General features: G+C 38.4%; 1 protein-coding gene across 1 annotated transcript; it reads left to right on the forward strand.

Moving 5' to 3' along the window:
* The first annotated feature begins 842 nt into the window (after positions 1-842).
* Positions 843-4,701, forward strand: LOC141637445 (uncharacterized). Its single transcript, XM_074446923.1, has 5 exons — positions 843-881; positions 1,950-2,673; positions 2,719-3,067; positions 3,393-3,519; positions 4,198-4,701. Exons 1-5 carry the CDS (start codon positions 843-845, stop codon positions 4,699-4,701), a joined length of 1,743 nt encoding a protein of 580 aa, XP_074303024.1.
* The last annotated feature ends 15,761 nt before the right edge of the window (positions 4,702-20,462 follow it).

Below are 20,462 nucleotides of genomic sequence, written 5' to 3' on the forward strand. Positions count from 1 at the left end.
AGGACTAATTAACAAGGATAAATGATTCACACAACGAGTAAAAGGGACTAATTGACAAGGACAAATGATTCACACAACAATTTACAAAGACTAATGAACTAGAACAAATGGTCAACACAACGAGCCACAAAGACTAATTAACAAGGACAAATGATTCACACAACAAGTTACACAAACTAATGAACTAGGTCTAATTCACACAACGAGTCGCAATGACTAATGAACAAGAAAAAATGGTTTACACAACGAGTCCCAAGGACCAATTAACAAGGACAAATGATTCACACAATGAGTCACATGGACTAATTAACAAGGACAAATGATTCACACAACGAGTCACAATGGCTAATGAACAAGGACAAATGGTCAACATAACGAGCCACAAAGGCTAATTAACAAGGATAAATGATTCACATAACGAGTCACAATGACTAATGAACTAGAACAAGTGATTCACACAATGAGTCACAATGACTAATGAATATGGACCAATGGTTCACATAACGAGTCACAATGACTAATTAACCGGGACAAATGATTTACATTACGAGTCAAAGGGACTAATTAACAAGGACAAATGATTCATACAACGAGTCACAAGGACTAATTAACAAGGACAAATGATTCATACAACGAGTCACAATGACTAATTGATGCGTATGGCGGGATGATTAATAAACGACCTGATGCGAATATAGACCCCATGATAGAGGTTGTGCTCAATATAGAGGACCAAGCAAAACCACGCCCAAGTAATGCATATTCGCACACAAAAATTGGATGGGCTCAAATAAAAGATAGGAAATATGTGCGATTAAAGCTCAAGACCCGCGAGAACCTTGATGTCGTGTGGGACCAAGAGGAATGCCGTGTGGGAACAAGTGAGAGAGCCGAAATGTGGCGGCACCAAGGGGGGAAAATCCAATTTTATATTTTTGTATTTTCAACCTAGTTTGAATAAAATTTGACAAAAGGGTCTAGGTTGTGAGTTCTATGTGTTCATTCATCCTAGAACTTACAAACTAGCATTAAATGCTTGCTTGGAGGCCAAGGCTTTTGTCCTAAAGGACCTAGCCTCCTCATTTGTAATCCATCAAAGAATTAAGAAAAAACTTTTAGAGAGAGAAACTTGTGTTTCAATCTTTTCAAAGAGTCGATGCTTTCGAGTCTTGCCTTGAACTAAGGACGCGCTCCGCAGTTTAAGTTGAATTACTTGACGCGTTTTCGAGTAATTCCCCATTGTTATCGCTATAGGTCTAGTGATAGCAAATATCCCATTGGTTCGATCTCTTCACAAGAAATCGAAGCAAATATCCTTTTATTCTTGCACCAAAGAAAAACAAAAACAAACAAAAAAGACTTCCGCTTCGCCCAATAACGCATCAAGTGACACGATCTGGTCGGGTTGCACCTAGTGCATTCGGATCTTCCGTCTCACTTGAATCCACAATTAAGTCTTCTGCTCCGCATACGCTCCAAGTGGTATCAGAGCTTCGGCTCTTGATCACCCCAAAAAAATCAAGACGGTCCTAAGGTGGTCCCAATCAATTAGTAGTTGAATATCCAACGCGATTGGTATTCAAAGGTTAAACTCAACGAGGTAGTTGAGGTTTAATCGATTGGATCTTGAAGGCACGGATTGAACAAAAACAAAAAAAAAACACAAAAAATCACTGTTCACGGTACTGTTCACCATCAAAAAAAAAGGAGGAAATTCGAAACTTCAAAGCCACAAAACACCAAACATGAACTTCTACGATCCCAACTTTCTCAAGAATCTTCAAAAGGCCTTAAAGAATTTACAAGAAAACGATTCCAAGTGGCTGCCAAGATGAGAACGAACCGTTGAAGAGTTCAAAGTCAGTGAACTGCCCGAGTTCACGGGAGGCACGGACCCCGAAACTTATCTTGAATGGGAAAGACAAATAGATCGGGTGTTTGATTTCAAGGTTCTGGATGACGCAAAATGCTGCAAGTACGCTACTCGAACACTTAGTGGAGGGGCTTCACTATGGTACAAGAGTTTGAAAGCAAGGCGTGCTCGCGCTGGAAAAGAGAAATTATCATCTTGGGATTCTCTTAAACGCAAATTGCACAAGAGATATGTTCCAGCAACTTATAGGCTCACGACTTATCGTAAGATCGCCAATCTCAACCAAGGGAGGCTTCGTGTCTCTGAATACATCGACGAGTTTGATAATCTCACTCTGATGAGAGAAGTGGAAGAGAGTGAAGAATTAAAGATGGTTGAAGCACAAGGAAAAGCTAAATTGCCAACAATTTACGGTGAGAGTAGTCGGAATTGGAGGAACGAGGGAGGATCGGAAGGGAGTCCGGCGAGTAATGTTGGCGAACCCAAGTCGGCTGCCACCCCTAGTTCCGCGGCAAGAGCGCCCGATTCTAAAGAAACAAGTCTCTCCAAAGTACGATGTTTAAAGTGTCCGGGGTTTGGGCACTATCAAAGCGCGTGTCCAAATGAACGATTGAATACCTTGAGAGACACTGTTGCTTATCGGGATGAGTTGTTTGATGAGGAGGAAAGATTGGGTGATGTGTTCAATTTCGAAGAAAGAGAAAAGGACGAGAGTATAGAGCCATTGAGTGACGATGATCAAATTAAAGATGTGATTGAAGATGACATATTTGCCAACTTGGATGAACCTCATACAAGAGGTACTTCTTTATTTGATCTAAATCTACCAATTGTTTTTGATGAAGAATTGGAAGAAGTTTATGACGAAACTCACATGGAAGAAAGTTATCATACAAGTTATGACGATGCAACTCAAGACAATCCTAATCTTGTGCCAATCTCGGATGAGGAAATCAAGGATGTTTTCTCCGAGGAACTACCCGCTGGTTTACCACCTATTCGAGGGATTGAACACCAAATCGATCTCCTACCCAGAGCTCCCTTACCAAACAAGGCCGCCTATAGATGCAATCCAATGGAGACAAAGGAATTGCAAATCGAGGAATTGATGGAACGAGGTTATGTGCGCGAGAGCATAAGTCCATGTGTTGTCCCTACTCTACTTGTCCCAAAGAAGGATGGGACGTGGCGAATGTGCGTTGATAGTCGAGCCATGAACAACATAACTATCAAGTATCGTTTTCCTATCCCAAGGATTGACGACATGGTTGATGAGTTACATGGATTCGAAACCTTTTCTAAGATCGACTTGAGGAGTGGTTATCACCAAATGCGAATAAGAGAAAGGGATAAGTGGAAAACCGCATTCAAGACTAGACATGGGTTATACGAGTGGGCCGTCATGCCATTCGGATTAACCAATGCTCCGAGTACTTTTATGCGACTCATGAACGAGGTACTCAAACCTTTCTTAAGCAGATTTGTTGTCGTCTATTTGGATGACATTTTGGGGGTACAGTCGAACTGAGGAAGAACATTTCATACACCTTCGAGAGGTGTTCGACATACTTCGAGGGCAGAAACTCTATGGAGAGAAGGAGAAGTGGTCGTTGTGGGTCAAGAGTGTCATCTTTCTCGACTATATGGTATCTAAAGACAGGGTTTCGGTGGAACAAATCAAAATTGAAGCAATCAAGGCATGGCCTACTCCTAAGACCACCACGGAGGTCCGATCATTTCATGGACTCGTATCATTCTATCGGAGGTTCATTCGGGACTTTAGTACCATTACTAGTCCTATCACCAAGTGTACGAAAAGGGGAATCTTCGTATGGACCCCGACTGCTCAAAAAGCGTTCGAGACGATTATTCAAAAACTTTATGAGGCACCTTTATTGGCACTCCCAGATTTCACTCAACCATTCGAGGTGGAATGTGACGCAAGCGGTGTTAGAATTGGAGCCGTACTAATACAAGGAAAGTGACCCATCGCTTATTTCCCCGAGAAATTGAATGGAGCCCGGCTCAATTACTCGACGTACGACAAAGAATTTTATGCTATCGTGAGAGCTCTTCAACATTGGAGTCACTACCTTTGACCGAGTCATTTCATCCTGCACTCGAACCGCGAATCACTAAAGCACATCAATGGACAACAAAAGTTAAACCCACGGCATGCCAAGTGGGTGGAGTTCCTACAATCCTTTCACTTTTCATCAAAGTATAAACGTGGCAAGAGTAATGTGGTGGCCGATGCTCTCTCATGACGGTACTCATTATTAAACGTGCTCGATGTCCGATTACTTGGAGTTGAGGCATTGAAGGATTACTACGAGCATGATCCCGACTTTGGAGAAACCTTCGAGATTTGCAAGTCCGGAACTCATGATGAGTTCATTATTCCAGATGGTTTCCTCTTCAAAGGTAATAGACTTTATGTTCCAAAACTTCCAACTCGGGAACTCCTTATTCGAGAAGCTCATGAAGGTGGACTTGGAGGACATTTCGGGATAAACAAAACTGTAGATATTCTCAAAGAGCATTTTCATTGGCCCCAACTGCAAAGAGTCATGCAGGATGTGATACGAAGGTGGGAACCATATCAAGTCAAAGAACTGTATCAATCACCAATTGACAAATACATTGATGAGAAGCTACATGGTGGGAACTCTAATTTCTTATTGAGGTCAATTTTCATGGTAGCCCATGATGATCTTGTTGTTTCAAGCAACCACTATTTGGATGTTGGTAGAATTGTGCATAAAAGGTGGTGGGAAGGAAATCACAAGAAAGTAAAGGCAAGCAAAGATGGCACAAAATGGTTTTGACTTACAATAATCATTACAATTTCAAATCACTGGAGATGGATAAACATGAAGACTACATTGACGATGATGAGCTGAAGAAGAGATCAACGGGGTGTGCAAATTGCTTCATGTTCTTAATCAAGTTTGAATCTAACTTCCAGATTTGTTTTGATCCCGGCGACATCAAATATGATTCGACTATGTGCTCGGGTTTGTTTGGGTTTATAATATTCATCTTTGATCCCGGCATACTGAGGCAAAGAATTGAGGACAATTCTTTTTTAAGGGAGATAATTTGATGTGTATGGCGGGACGATTAATAAACGACCTGATGCGAATATCGACCCCAAGAAAGAGGTTGTGCTCAATTTAGAGGACCAAGCAAAACCACGCCCAAGTAATGCATATTCGCACACAAAAATTGGATGGGCTCAAATAAAAGATAAGAAATATGTGCGATTAAACCTCAAGACCCGCGAGAACCTTGATGCCGTGTGGGAACAAGAGGAATGCCGTGTGGGAACAAGTGAGAGAGCCGAAATGTGGCGGCACCAAGGGGGGGCAAATCCAATTTTATATTTTTGCATTTTCAACCTAAGTTGAATAAAAGTTGACAAAAGGGTCTTGGTTGTGAGTTCTATGTGTTCATTCATCCTAGAACTTACAAACTAGCATTAAATGCTTGCTTGGAGGCCAAGGCTTTTGTCCTATATAAAGGACCTAGCCTCCTCATTTGTAATCCAACAAAGAATTAAGAAAAACCTTTTAGAGAGAGAAACTTGTGTTTCAATCTTTTCAAAGAGTCGATGCGTTCGAGTCTTGCCTTGAACTAAGGATGCGCTCCGCAGTTTAAGTTGAATTACTTGACGCGTTTTCGAGTAATTCCCCATTGTTATCGATATAGGTCTAATGATAGCAATTATCCTATTGGTTCGATCTCTTCATAAGAAATCGAAGCAAATATCCTTTTATTCTTGCACCAAAGAAAAACAAAAACAAACAAAAAAGACTTCCGCTTCGCCCAATAACGCATCAAGTGACACGATCTGGTCGGGTTGCACCTAGTGCATTCGGATCTTCCGTCTCACTTGAATCAACAATTAAGTCTTCCGCTCCGCATACGCTCCACTAATGAACAAGGAAAAATGATTCATACAACGAGTCACAACGACTAATGAACAAGGACAAATGGTTCACACAACGAGTCACAAGGACTAATTAACAAGGACAAGTGATTTACATAACGAGCCACAATGACTAATAAACAGGAACAAGTGATTCACACAACGAGTCACAATAACTAATTAACAAGGACCAATGGTTCACACAACGAGTCACAAGGACTAATTAATAAGGACAAATGATTCACACAACAAGTTACAATGACTAATGAACTAGGGAAAATGATTCACACAACTAGTCACAATGACTAATGAACAAGAACAAATGGTTCACACAAGGAGTCACAAGGACTAATAAACAAGGACAAATGATTCACACAACGAGTCACAAGGACTAATTAACAAGGACAAATGATTCACACAACGAGACACAATGACTAATAAACAAGGAGAAATGGTCAACACAATGAGACACAAGGACTAATTAACAAGGACAAATGATTCACATAACGAGGCATAATGACTAATGAACTAGAACAAGTGATTCACACAACGAGTCACAATGACTAATGAACAAGGACCAATGGTTCACACAACGAGTCACAATGACTAAATGTTGGAATATGTGTCCTCCGACAATAATGCGATCACAACTGTTGATCATGATGATCACATGTTTAAGTCTCATTATAAAGAATACAATTGGGAAGTAATATTTACAGTCAACTGGTCCACACATATCGGTAATGAATGGCTGACTAGAGTTTGACATTACTGTCGTGCGACGGTGGTGATAAGTTGATCCCCTAGGTCATACCTAAAGGGCAACACTCTTAATTGATCAATTAATTGATCGTATAACGTTACGAGTCAATTAATTTATTTAAAATTGACGGACGATTTTGGAAGTAATATTTACGTGTCTCATTGAAATTTGATTAAATGAGATACGGTCTGAGTAATCGAATTGTTTCATTACTCAGATGAAATTATTGTTTAAAGAAACAATTGAAATTGAATGAATTATTATAAATACAAATTATTGTGATTTATAATTGGTAAAACATTTTGGTACAAGTAATTATGAATTACTAGGTCGATTTTTGTATATGACGTATTTTTTTTAATACGTTGATTTTTAATATGTTAAAAATACATAACAAATTTATGCAACATATGACATGTGACATAAGACAAATTGACATTTTGACAAAGATAATATGGAGTCCATATTATCTATGTGTGCCGAAATTAAGAGGAGAATTAGGCTAATATTGTGTTGATTATATTAGTGGAGAGCATAATGATTACCTAAAGACTAGCCATGCAAAACCTATTTGTCATTGTGAAGAACAACTAGTGCATGCATTGGCTCCCTCTTCTCCCTCTTCCACCCGGTTTTACACAAAGAAAAGCAAAGGGTTTTTGCCTTATATTTATCATATTCAATACATAACATATTATGGTATTGGCATTATTCATTCATTCATCAAAAGATTAAGAATTTTAGAAAGATAAAAAAACTTCATTTTCTCCTCTCTTAAACCGGTTTTTAGGAGACCAAAAACCAATTTATTTTGGGTCATTTTTATGCTAAATTAATATTGTACTAGTATTCATAATATTAATTTTATTAAGAGTGTGCCTTGGGTATTATACTTTGGGAGAGATCCTATACTTGGATCTTAGTTCTTCCATTAAGGAAAGCACAAGAACAAGAGAGAAGAAGATCTCTCTTGTGCCCTTATAAACCGCAATTCCAATGTAAGATAAAGATTACTTCTTTATATTGTTTATAGTTTGCATGCATAAGATCACCAACTAATTTTATGATTAAATTAACATAAAACATATGTGAATATGTTGAGTATATAGATCTACTTTTCCTTCAATCGGTATCTAGAGCCATGGTTGTTTGTATGCAAATCGGTTAAAAGTTTTTCCGAGTTATACGATTAACATATAAAACTTGTTAAATTTGTGTTATTACGATATATCACGAAAATCATTTTGCATGTTAAAATTTCTGGTCCTAAAAAGTTTTTAGGATATTTTGGTTAATTTATGGATTTTTATTGTTCATATTATATAGTAGGAGGGGTATTAGGCCAAGTAGTTGTCAACCCTTCCATTGTGCACTCCAAGATCAACATTTTGCATGAGTGTCATCAATTCACCCATGGATGGGGCTTCCGGATCTTGGAGAGTGAATGGTATATGTGTTGTAAGGTACAGTGGAGTGGGTACATAAGATGGTTGTTGGTGTGGTGCATCACCCCATTCTGGTATCTGAGGAGGTTGTTGGCGTACTTCTTCTCTTGGTGGTGGGGGATCATAGATTTCAATGGGTAGAAGGTAGCTTGGCCTTTGAGAGTATCGGCTCAAGCGGGGATCGGTGGGTGGTATATTCCACCCTAAGTGTAGAAGTGATGAGCAACCCCTATTGAACCATTCTACATTCCCAAAGTCATTGTATTTACACCACCGGTGGTGGTGGTGGAATATGGCATGTTCATCAATCAAAGTACTTCCTTTGAGCTTAGCATATCTCCTATCAAAGTTGAACCCGGGACAAAGTTCATTGGCCAAAATTGTTACTAGGCCTCCCATCACAAAGGTTTTTATTTTAGAAATCACCTTGGCAAAATCATGAAATCTTGTAAGTATCTCAAGGGGTGTGTTGAAGTTGAAGGGCATTGTCCCTTACACATTCAAGTAAGACTCTAAAAAATTCAAGTCGAGAATGGGTGAATTTGTCTTGTTCTACCCTTCCAAGAATAGTCCCGACCACGAATCGTTCGCTAATCCTAATCACCGGATGTTGGATAGCAAAAGTATAGCATTGTTTGAAGGAACTAAATTCTTTCCCGGAAATAGCCCTCCAAAGATGGTTGACAATAAGGTCGGAGGGCTTGTCGGTGTCATTCTTTGGCACCTCAAGACCAAAGATCCCCGGAAAATGGTCTAAGGTCAACCTATGGTCCATATTGGAAATTCCCGAATTCCATACCGACATCTTTTCGTCGATTAGTGACAACACGGAGGCTACATAAAAACTATAGTGTGAGGCTCAAGTAAGTGTCCTCGTGAGCATAAAACATGTTCTCAAGACCCAAAACATTGAAGAACAACTCTGTTTGATGTCGTATACCAAGTATTTCTAACACATCAAGATCAATGAATTGAGTAGGTTCGTAAGCCTTACCTAGAAATTGCTCAAATCGTTGACGGTGTTCATCTTTGCCGAAATGTACTTCCGGAAAATGCTCAAGTTGTCCAACATCCGGTATCATCTCATTTTCTTGGCCCCTTACCTCTTATGAGGCGGTTGAAGTAGCACCTTTTCGGCGTTTGGGTGCCGCCTCATTGGTCTTCTTGCTTTTGCTTCTTAGAAACATTCTTGCTTGACGTGGTTGGTAGGGATTTTGATCAAAAACCTTGGATTGATAATTTTGTGACGGGATTTTTGTGATTGAGATTATAGGGAAGATGATGATATGTGGTTGTAATGGTGATAAGATAAGGGAATAGGGATGGTGGGGGGCAGATATATCAAAGAAACAAGCTGGGATGAGCAGGCTGGGGGTTGGGTTCGGGCGTACAACAATTCAGCCCTACGTTTTCTTCTTGTAACCCGGGCGTCCTGGTATCGGCTCAAGCGTCCCTCTCTTTGGTACGGCTGTCCTGAAGATGAGACGGTCGTTTTTTTGGTCAAGACCATTTCCCTTGTTTCCCTAGCTGCAAGTCAAGCGTCCTCTGAAGGAGATGGGCGGGCTGCCTTTGTTCTTGTCGAATTTAAGGCTTTAAGTCAAGCCTTTTCCTTGCACCCTTTGTGATCCCTTCTTATCATCGTGTCATTTCCTGAAAAATGGCTTAAAGAGTAGATAAGAACTCTCCCTCACAACTCTCATGTAAGGACTAAAGGATATATTAGCTAATCTAAAATGCAACTATTATGATACAATGTAAAGTTTGGAACGAGTATATTACAAATGGTGGTTTGAGATAGGACTCCACCAAACTAAGTTGAAGTGACAAATTCCACTATCCATGGAGCTCAATGCTCTCAATAGTTGGTCAAAAGCTTGTGAATGGTCCTCAAGTAAGCATGAGTAAGTCTTGAACCATTTCAAAATAGAGTAGGGCCAATCCATGAGGGACCTCCCTTTGAACTCCTTCCCCTTCTCCTTTGCTTTGTAATGATGGCCTTCCCGGCTCTTGTAACTAGCAAACTTGAGATTGTTGGCATATGGGGTTTTCCGGTTGCTCCTATTTCTTCCAAAGTTGATGATGAAAACACTTGGATTAATTGACCCTCCAAGGATAGAAGGTGAACTTTCATGGCATTGATGATGGAATGTCTTGGGAGTTGGAGTTATAGGTGCCAATTTCCACATGTAGATTCCTTCTTAGCTTTGTTCTTGAGCTTTTCCACCAAATGATTCTTGTATGACGATTTGACTTTCATGACAAGGTCCATAATGTCATCTCCAACTATCATGGGCTCTATAGTGGGTGTGAGAAGGTCCTTATGTTCAATAAGGAAGATGCATTCTTCTTCTTCATTGAAGTAATATTCAAACTTCTCAAGGATGGGTTCCTCAAGCAAGTTAATCTCACAGCTCCATTCATCATTTGGGTCTATCTTTCCCTTATCACCATCTTCCATAGGTTCGTCATCATTGCTTTCTTCATATGAATCATAAATAGGAGCTTTACTTCTCTTTAATAACTCTTCCTTCACCACCTCAATGTTCACATCAAATGACACACCCTCATACTCACAAAGGCTAAGAGTATTTGGCTTACTCAACCTCATATCTTCCTCAAAGACCACACTTTCATACTCACAAGATGATGCGTATGGCGGGACGATTAATAAACGACCTGATGCGAATATCGACCCCATGAAAGAGGTTGTGCTCAATTTAGAGGACCAAGCAAAACCACGCCCAAGTAATGCATATTCGCACACAAAAATTGGATGGGCTCAAATAAAAGAAAGGAAATATGTGCGATTAAAGCTCAAGACCTGCGAGAACCTTGATGCCGTGTGGGGACATGAGGAATGTCGTGTGGGAACAAGTGAGAGAGCCGAAATGTGGCGGCACTAAGGGGGGGGGGGGGAGAATCCAATTTTATATTTTTGCATTTTCAACCTAGTTTGAATAAAAGTTGACAAAAGGGTCTAGGTTGTGAGTTCTATGTGTTCATTCATCCTAGAACTTACAACCTAGCATTAAATGCTTGCTTGGAGGCCAAGGCTTTTGTCCTATATAAAGGACCTAGCCTCCTCATTTGTAATCCACAAAGAATTAAGAAAAACCTTTTAGAGAGAGAAACTTGTGTTTCAATCTTTTCAAAGAGTCGATGCTTTCGAGTCTTGCCTTGAACTAAGGACGCGCTCCGCAGTTTAAGTTGAATTACTTGACGCGTTTTCGAGTAATTCCCCATTGTTATCGCTGTAGGTTTAGTGATAGCAAATATCCCATTGGTTCGATCTCTTCACAAGAAATCGAAGCAAATATCCTTTTATTCTTGCACCAAAGAAAAACAAAAACAAACAAAAAAGACTTCCGCTTCGCCCAATAACGCATCAAGTGACACGATCTGGTCGGGTTGCACCTAGTGCATTCGGATATCTCGCTTCACTTGAATCCACAATTAAGTCTTCCGCTCCGCATACGCTCCACAAGAGCTCAAGGAGATTGGCTCTTCCCACTCCACATCTTCTTCATTAAAGGTCATTACCTCAAATTCACATTCATGATCCAGCTTAAGAGTCCGTGAGGAGTGGTTGGTTGGGTTACCTTCATTTGGGCAAGTCAAATTACCAACTCTTCACCTTGGGTAACAATGCTTTGGAGAACACTGTTCCTATTTTGGCTCTCTTCTAGCTCTTGTTTGAAGAAGTTTTATTGATCTCCCATTATTTAGAGAACCACATTTTGAATGTCAAAGTTTGGCTCATCTTCTTGTTGTGTGTGGGTGTGAAAGTGGTTATATTATGGCATTTGAAATTGGTTGTAAAGTGAGTCTTGGGTGGGTGGTTGTTGTGGATTTTGGATGTGAGGATTTTGGTAGGAAAAGTCGGGGCAGTAGTTAGGACTTTCATTTTTTGTTGTAAGGTAGGTTTGTGTTGACTTGCTCATCAAACTCCCCATACCTATTATAGTCATACTCAAAAGATCCACTACATACTCCATGTGTAAAGTCTTGAGCCATCATCATAGCTAAGACAAGGAAACGACTACAAGCAAAGAAACTACACAAAAATGGTAAGAACGACCTTGTGGAACAAGTTCCTCAAGGTTAAAGCACAATTAAAATAGACAAACAAGCAAGAAATTAATCACATAACACCGTCCTCGGCAACGACGCCATTTTGATGTTGAGCGAGTCATTGTTCACTTAATCAAACACATTTATATTCTCAACAAACAACTAGATAGTTGTTAAGTCGAGATCGATCCACGGGACGGTGTGCTTTGGGTTTTAAGTCTATCTATTTCAATTTATGCTAGTGTCACAATTGGTTTGGGTTTGTAGTTGTTGGTTCTAAACTAATGAAAGCAATAAATACCAATTAAAGATAAAACAAGCAACAAAGGAAAGGATGCAAACAAATGATTAAAAATACTAGGGTATCATGGGATCATAGGGGAATCATGGTGGAATAACATACATGAATCATATAGATACAAGCAATTATTATTGTTGGAATCAAATTATTGTATATCTTACAATTCCTAGGGAAACTTAGGTTTCAGAGTCGAGTCGGTCAAGACTTTACAACACCTACAAGTCGACTTGGTTTTCCCTATTCATGGTGAGACAACATAAATGAGTCCGAGGAAGGTTTGGGTTCCGAAACAGAGTCGGTCAAGACTTTACAACACCTACAATCGACTTAACTCTTCCTACTCAACTATATGCATGGTCTAACAAGCCTTGAGTTGGTTTATATCTTACAAGTCTTGTTGAAAAGATAAGAGAATCAAGCTAGGTTGTCAATCAAGCAATTCATCAAACATGACATGTGCATAAGTTGAAAATACAATAAGCAAGCATTCATATGACTTCATTAAGCATAAATATACCCCATGATTAACTCCCCTAATCCCCCACTAATCCCTAGTTAGGAAACTACTCACTCATTATCATGGAAAACATGTTAACAATGGTGTCAATCATCTTAACAAGTATAAACATGATAGAAGAGTAAAACAATAAACAATAAAGTAACGAGTAAAGGAATTATACCAATCTTAAGATGAACAAATGGAAAGGAAAGAATAATAGAAGAGAACTTGATTGATTGATGAAGAGTTGTCAATTCTCCAAATAATAACCCAATAATCTTCAATTATCCAATAAGAAATCTTGAACAATAATTAAGGAAAGATTAAAGTGCAATTTGTGGAATGATTAAAGATTAATCTATTCTAATCTACTCCTAATCTTATCTGAGAAAGCATTGCCTACACTAAGAGGACCTATTTTCCACTTAGAGGACTTATCCTTCAATTTATTACAAAGGGAGCATATATAGTACTACAAGAATTAGGTTAACTAAGGATTTAAATGACGATTAGATCCCTAAGATGAAGATTAGTACCTTGCAAGTCCTTAAAGATCCCCACGACCCATCCATGTTGTACGCTCATACTGCATAGGGAAACGCCCGTCCTTCTTGTGGGACGCCCGGTCTGAGCTCGGGACGCCCGGATCATGGGTCAGCATGGCTTCCTCATCTCGTGACTGCCTCAAGATCCGTGGGGATCATTGAGGGGTCGTGGGGGTCTTCATCATTGCCCATTCTACTTGATTTATTGACTTAGGCCTTTAGTGTTAGTCCTCTCTTTGGTGCTTGGTCGTTATATGCTATCAATTTAGCTCCGCTTCACTCCATCTAGTCAAGTTAGTGCTCTTCTCCTACGAAGGACACTAAATGTAACAACCCGGATTATAAAACAAAGGGAAAACTTATATAATGGAAATATCAGTGTATATTACTGATAAAAGGGTCAAGGTGGCGGAAACACCTGACCAATCCGGTTCGCTACTAAAACCAAAACAAACTAATACATTATTCAAAGGTTCTTAAAACATAAAGCAAACTCCTATTTTATTATTAAGCTCGCTTCACACATTCCCCAAGCAAGCATCAACTAGTCAGCAACAATCTGAACAACCTGAGAAGGGGGTCGACAATCAGTCGGGAGTAACTAGATGCTCTCCCAGTCATGTTTACAACAATTGAATATAATCAACAATCATTAACAACTGAAATGCAAAACCAGTAAACATGTGGGACCATCTATACTCATGAAAACCCAATACAGCTTACCATGACTTAATCAATCTTAAACAGACGAAATCATGCAAACCTAGATCATATGCAACCACTAGACTATGTATACTTTCAACCAAGGTAGCACACGACCCATAACAACTAAGGCATAATGCTAGCATTAAAGCATAGCGAATATGGTGACACACAATCCACAGCACCAGAAGGCACAAAGCTAGCAATCAAGCATAGCGAATAGAGCGAACACCCCTTAGAGCGTATAACCACTGCCTCTAACTTGCCTGAGCGTATAACCACTGCCTCTAGCTGACGGAGCATATAACCACTGCCTCCATCGGTGTGGAGCATATAACCACTACCTCCACGGTACTATGTATAGCGTATAACCACTGCCTATATGTCTAAGACCTGGCCAGACTCTCGGTAAACCGAACGACACTCGGGACCCAGAGCGTATAACCACTGCCTCTGGCCACCCCCGAACATAGACCAAAATAAATCCCGCATCAGCGGGTAGCGTTGGTTCATTCCGATAGTATATAACTGATACTACCGTCATCTATTCAAACTAGCAAACAAATCAATGCACATTATAACTGACTGTACTAACATGCGTGAACAACATCACGACTCAACTCGTAAGATAGTATAATTGACCATCCTACTTATCATATGAACAAGAGTAACCAAAGATATATGCAACATAATGTCAAATAATAACTGAACACAACACAACTTGTGAACAAGTATAAGCAACAATGTTATAGTAACTTCAGTTATAACTTTAACATCAACCATTCAATGTTATAGTAACCCTAACCATAACATAAACTCTGGATGCGAGGTTATAGCAACCTCGACTATAACTTTAACATATACGACTTGACGTTATACTTACCTCAACTATAACCTTGACACGAAACTCAAAGTTATACTAGTTCCAACCATAACCTTGAGCCATAATCTCAGGATACGTTAGTTCCAGCTATAACCTTAACTCGTACTTCAATGTTATAGTAGCTTCAGCTATAACCTTGAATTCATATTTCCAAGGTTATACCTCAAACAGCCATAACTTGAGTAACATCCCAAAGTTGTACTAACTTCAGCTATAACACTTGAATCATCATCAATGTTATACTAGCCTAAGCTATAACTTTGGAGAGCACTCTTGGCCGCCTATCATGCCGCCACAAAGGTTTATTCGTAAACCCTAATTGCGCTCATGACACCCATAATAAACATATAAACAACATACGATATATAATTAAAGCATTAAAACACGTACAAACACGCGAAAACATAATTAATCATGACAATAAATAATTAAACATGTACCAATCATACAAATCAATCATTAAATCGCATTAATTATATCAATTGACATAAACACAATTAAAAGAGAAACACGTAGTTACCTTATTAGCAATTAATGAAAACATCCATGAAAAACACGTCCAACAAATCCTTGTCTCCAACACATGTCAACGTCCCCAAAAATCAACATTAAGAATACGCATAAATCGAACCCTTGAAAATGTCATGAAAGACTCTTTCTTCTTTACCCATTAAAATAAGAGACCCAAAACGTAGGTTTAAAGGTCCATACCGATAATCCCCATAAAAATATTTGGAGATAAATATATTGTAGACGTAAGAGCAAGGATTATAAAAATCTAATTTGTGTATGAGTTTGGAAGAAGAAAAGATATTCAACAATGGAGTCAAAGGGAGAAAAGAGAACAAAAGAGAGAAAAAGGAGGAAGAGGCGTCGCAGACTTCATGCGTGAAACAAATAGGTTGACCTAGTTGCTTGCTAGGTTAATTTTATTTATAAGGAGATTAACTAATGGGCTTTGGGTCCATTAGCTCATACAATGGATTATCTGATTTTAAATTCGATTAGACCATATTAAAACGCAAGGAGAGCTTATTATAGAAAAGTAATTATCAAATTAAAATAGTAAAATCGTGCACGAACAATTTAACCCTTCCAAATGTAGATTAAAATGAGAAATAATAAAATAGAGAACGAAGACGATAAATATAAATATTTCCAAAATACATCCATACACTTCGAAATAATTAATTTAATAAAATACTTTTATAATAAAATATTATTATAAAATACGGGGTGTTACAATCCAACCTCCTAAAAAGAAGTTTCGTCCTCGAAACTTGAAATTCAAAGATAAGATCAAAAGAAGGTACAAGTGATCATCAACAAAAGTTATCTCGGAATCCTAACCGCTGCGCACTCTGATCCTTATCCAAGCTCAAACCAAATAAAAACATCTCACATCCTCAATGTTATTATCATCTTTACACACTCTACAGTCCCAAAAGATCACGCTAACTCATACCATCGCAACCCAAAATGATCATTAAGCCAACATCTAGTCCTCATATTCAAACACTCATCCAACTACCATTAACCATCATTAAACAACACATATGACCTCTCAAAATTGTGAACTCGTTACTATTACTCCAAATCCACATAACCTTTAACAAATACTCCAATTATAGCTTACTATTCACCACAAGATCTGACATCAGTCAAAGCCCTAAATAGAAAATCTCCAAACATAAGGTATCATTTGAACGAGAAAACTGTTTCACTCATGAGTGCCATTAGAATTATCACTATCTTAACATCCTCAAAATCGGTAGTGCTCACTACTATTTACAACTCTTAAGCTCAAAAGACTTAAACAAATCTCGATGATTCTCGATATATATCTACTTTCTAAAGTCGTCAATCTCAAACCTCAAACTCTGTCTAAACTATCAAAATCCTATTCAACCTGAAACTCATGGCAACATCATCAGTCACACTCGCAAGACTTAATCATTCCCTTTCCATACTTATGACCACGACTTTCCTAATCACCCAAAAACCACATACCTTTAGTTAAGCTAGTACGTATTGTACCACAACACACTTATCCACTGATAACGCAATTCCATCATCGCTCTTAATAATATCACCGTACCACTCTCATCGCCTGTGCTCATATAATCACAAAACTTATAACCTTAGTTTCCAATCACAGTTTACAATCACTGAATATTATCGTGACATCACAAAACTACAACAGGGCTGTAAAAATCTATGTCCTTTAATAACACTCATAATCTTAATGAAACATCTTTTACCTCAGATACAACAAACAAACATCTATGTACCCTCAGAGTAATAACATCCTCAAAATTTTCAAAGCTCATAGAAAACCTTTAATACTCCTTCTCCAAACTTTATACGTTGTCCCACTTCATACTCACATATAACTATGTCATTAAGTTCTCAACCTCAAATAGCCAAACATCAAACTCAAAGTATCTAACATCGCTCGCAAAAGTATTCAAGCTTCCACTACGAGATGATCACAAGTAGCTCTAAAGAAATTTCAAACATTTTCAAGTTGCCATAAAAGAACAAACAACTTGCAAACCAAAACAAAACATTTTCGTGTAATGCCACAAAGCAAAAGAACACATAGCTTTATGATGTATAAGCTCAGAGAGAAATCAATGTGAAAAGGGTAATTTCTAAAGTTCAAAGAAGAAGGATCTGGAGTTGAAATAAAGAACAAATCGAGAGTAACGATAGATAAAATAGATAGAGGACCAAAGATAAAAGAAACCTTTGGTCCGAAGGTTTAAATAGAAGAGGTATGGTTAACACGTGCAAGGATGACAAGGATAGACGACTCCAAAAACTAGTTTATCTACGCAAAGACGACAACTTAAGATAAAATAAATAAAGTAGATAACCAGGGTCTTACCATTCTCGTACAATCATCACTCAAGGTAACAACGTCTCGTAATATCCTTCCATCATATCTCTATAAAACCTCAGAACCAACAAATCTCTACATACTTGCCCTTTTACAATCACTACATCCCTAAGATTATCAACTTTCAAGATCATAAACTCTCACGACCATCAACTCTCAAGAACTCCATCTAGTTACAATTAAAGAATCAATCCATAGCAATTTCTATACCCTTAGAAAGTGAATACCACGATACATTATAACCATCGTCAAAATGGTCGTTCACTAAGTCAGCGCTAGAACACTTTTAACATTAACATCTCACAAGTCCAGAAATTACAACTCGTCTCTCTCAAACAATCCTTTAAAAGTATCATCATTAAATAACTTCTCAACGGATATATCATAAAAAATTTCATAACTCACTAATAATCATCAACGATTCTTACACCTCAAATATGACATCCCAATAAAAGGCCAGCATACTCTCGCAAAATTCCCAACGTGCTCAATCTAAACTCCACGATAACTTTAAATTCATTTCCATTATTCTATCCTCGATCCATAAATAACTCGCATAACTTTTCCCTTAACACAAGAGTGAGTTCAATCATTCTCACAGCTAAGAACATAAGTCTCAACATTCCCAAATAATACCATAAGAGAAATATACTCATCGTCTCTCACTTCTAGTAAAACTATGAAACCACAATCATACATCATTCTATTATCAATAAGGATTTCCTCAAGTATCTCAAAGGACTTAGGAACCTTTAATCCCAAAATAAACATCATTTTAACAACCACTCTGCTCAAAGTAGACTCTATCGTAACAACCAATATTGTCAAAGTAAACTTCATCTCAGCAAACTCTAATCCCAAAGAAAACTTCATCTCAAAAGCCTCTAATACCAAAGTAAACTTCTTCGATACCAAACTCATAATAATAAACACTCTTTCCATTCATACTCCAACATCCCAACCTACCAACAATCCTAACATATTTTCCTCAAGAAACCACAAAGGGATCAACCTCAAAATCACCTCAAATAAGGACGACACCACCAAGTGATCCAAAAGGATGAAAGTACGATAAGAGTAAAGCTCGGGTTACCAAGGATTAAAAGTTTTGATGACATATAACCCAAAACTGCATGACATATGTAACACGTAACATGCAAAGGACATTTTCAAAACTGACCAACTTTAAAATCAACAAAGCATGCTCGAAAAAGTCATACATGAACAACAATTTTTATACAATTAATTACGAAACAAAACGTCAAGTCATAAACAACACCATACATAAACAATACATTCAATACAATTAATAAGGACAAACATTGAGACATAAACAAACAAATACATAAAAAAATAATTAATACCATTAATAACAATATGAAATATTAAGGCACAAATAAACAAGTACATGAACAACACATGTAATACAATTAATACTGATGCGAAACATTATGGCATAAACAAAGAAGTCCTTAATTGTTCTACCCCATTTACTCTCACTCATTTACTAAGTCAATTTATTTTAGTCATCAACTAAGCGAGAGTTGGGAGCGTGTTCGCTCTGATACCAACTGTAACAACCCGGATTATAAAACAAAGGGAAAACTTATATAAAGGAAATATCAGAGTATATTACTGATAAAAGGGTCAAGGTGGTGGAAACACCTGACCAATCCGGTTCGCTACTAAAACCAAAAAAAAACTAATACATTATTCAAAGGTTCTTAAAACATAAAGCAAACTCCTATTTTATTATTAAGCTCACTTCACACATTCCCCAAGCAAGCATCAACCAGTCAACAACAATCTGAACAACTTGAGAAGGGGGTCGACAATCAGTCGGGAGTAACTAGATGCTCTCCCAGTCATGTTTACAACAATTCAATATAATCAACAATCATTAACAACTGAAATGCAAAACCAGTAAACATGTGGGACCATCTATACCCATGAAAACCCAATACAGCTTACCATGACTTAATCAATCTTAAACAGACGAAATCATGCAAACCTAGATCATATGCAACCACTAGACCATGTATACTTACAACCAAGGTAACACACGACCCATAACAACTAAGGCACAATGCTAGCATTAAAGCATAGCGAATATGGTGACACACAATCCACAGCAACAGAAGGCACAAAGCTAGCAATCAAGCATAGTGAATAGAGCGAACGCCCGTTAGAGCATATAACCACTGCCTCTAACTTGCCAGAGCGTATAACCACTGCCTCTAGCTGACGGAGCGTATAACCACTGCCTCCATCGATGTGGAGCGTATAACCATTGCCTCAACGGTACTATGTATAGCGTATAACCACTGCCTATATGTCTAAGACCTGGCCAGACTATCGGTAAACCGAACGACACTCGGGACTCAGAGCGTATAACCACTGCCTCTGGCCACCCCCGAACATAGACCAAAATAAATCCGGCATCAACGGGTAGCGTTGGTTGCTGCGAACATGCTCCAGAACAAATTCATTCCTCATAGCTCTCTTGTACTCGGACCACAAAATTGCAGTCTTACCCTGCTTCAGATA

Source organism: Silene latifolia, unplaced genomic scaffold (assembly GCF_048544455.1).
Source record: "Silene latifolia isolate original U9 population unplaced genomic scaffold, ASM4854445v1 scaffold_112, whole genome shotgun sequence".
Lineage (NCBI taxonomy): Eukaryota > Viridiplantae > Streptophyta > Magnoliopsida > Caryophyllales > Caryophyllaceae > Silene > Silene latifolia.

What these genes read in the sequence shown, in the direction of transcription:
- LOC141637445 (XM_074446923.1), top strand. Translation starts at nt 843, where the DNA reads ATGTCGTGTGGGACCAAGAGGAATGCCGTGTGGGAACAA. An exon ending in AAGGATGGGACGTGGCGAAT is followed by an intron (nt 3,068 to 3,392) that starts GTGCGTTGATAG and finishes TTGGGGGTACAG; the next exon opens with TCGAACTGAGGAAGAACATT. An exon ending in TCATCTTTCTCGACTATATG is followed by an intron (nt 3,520 to 4,197) that starts GTATCTAAAGAC and finishes GAGGCATTGAAG; the next exon opens with GATTACTACGAGCATGATCC.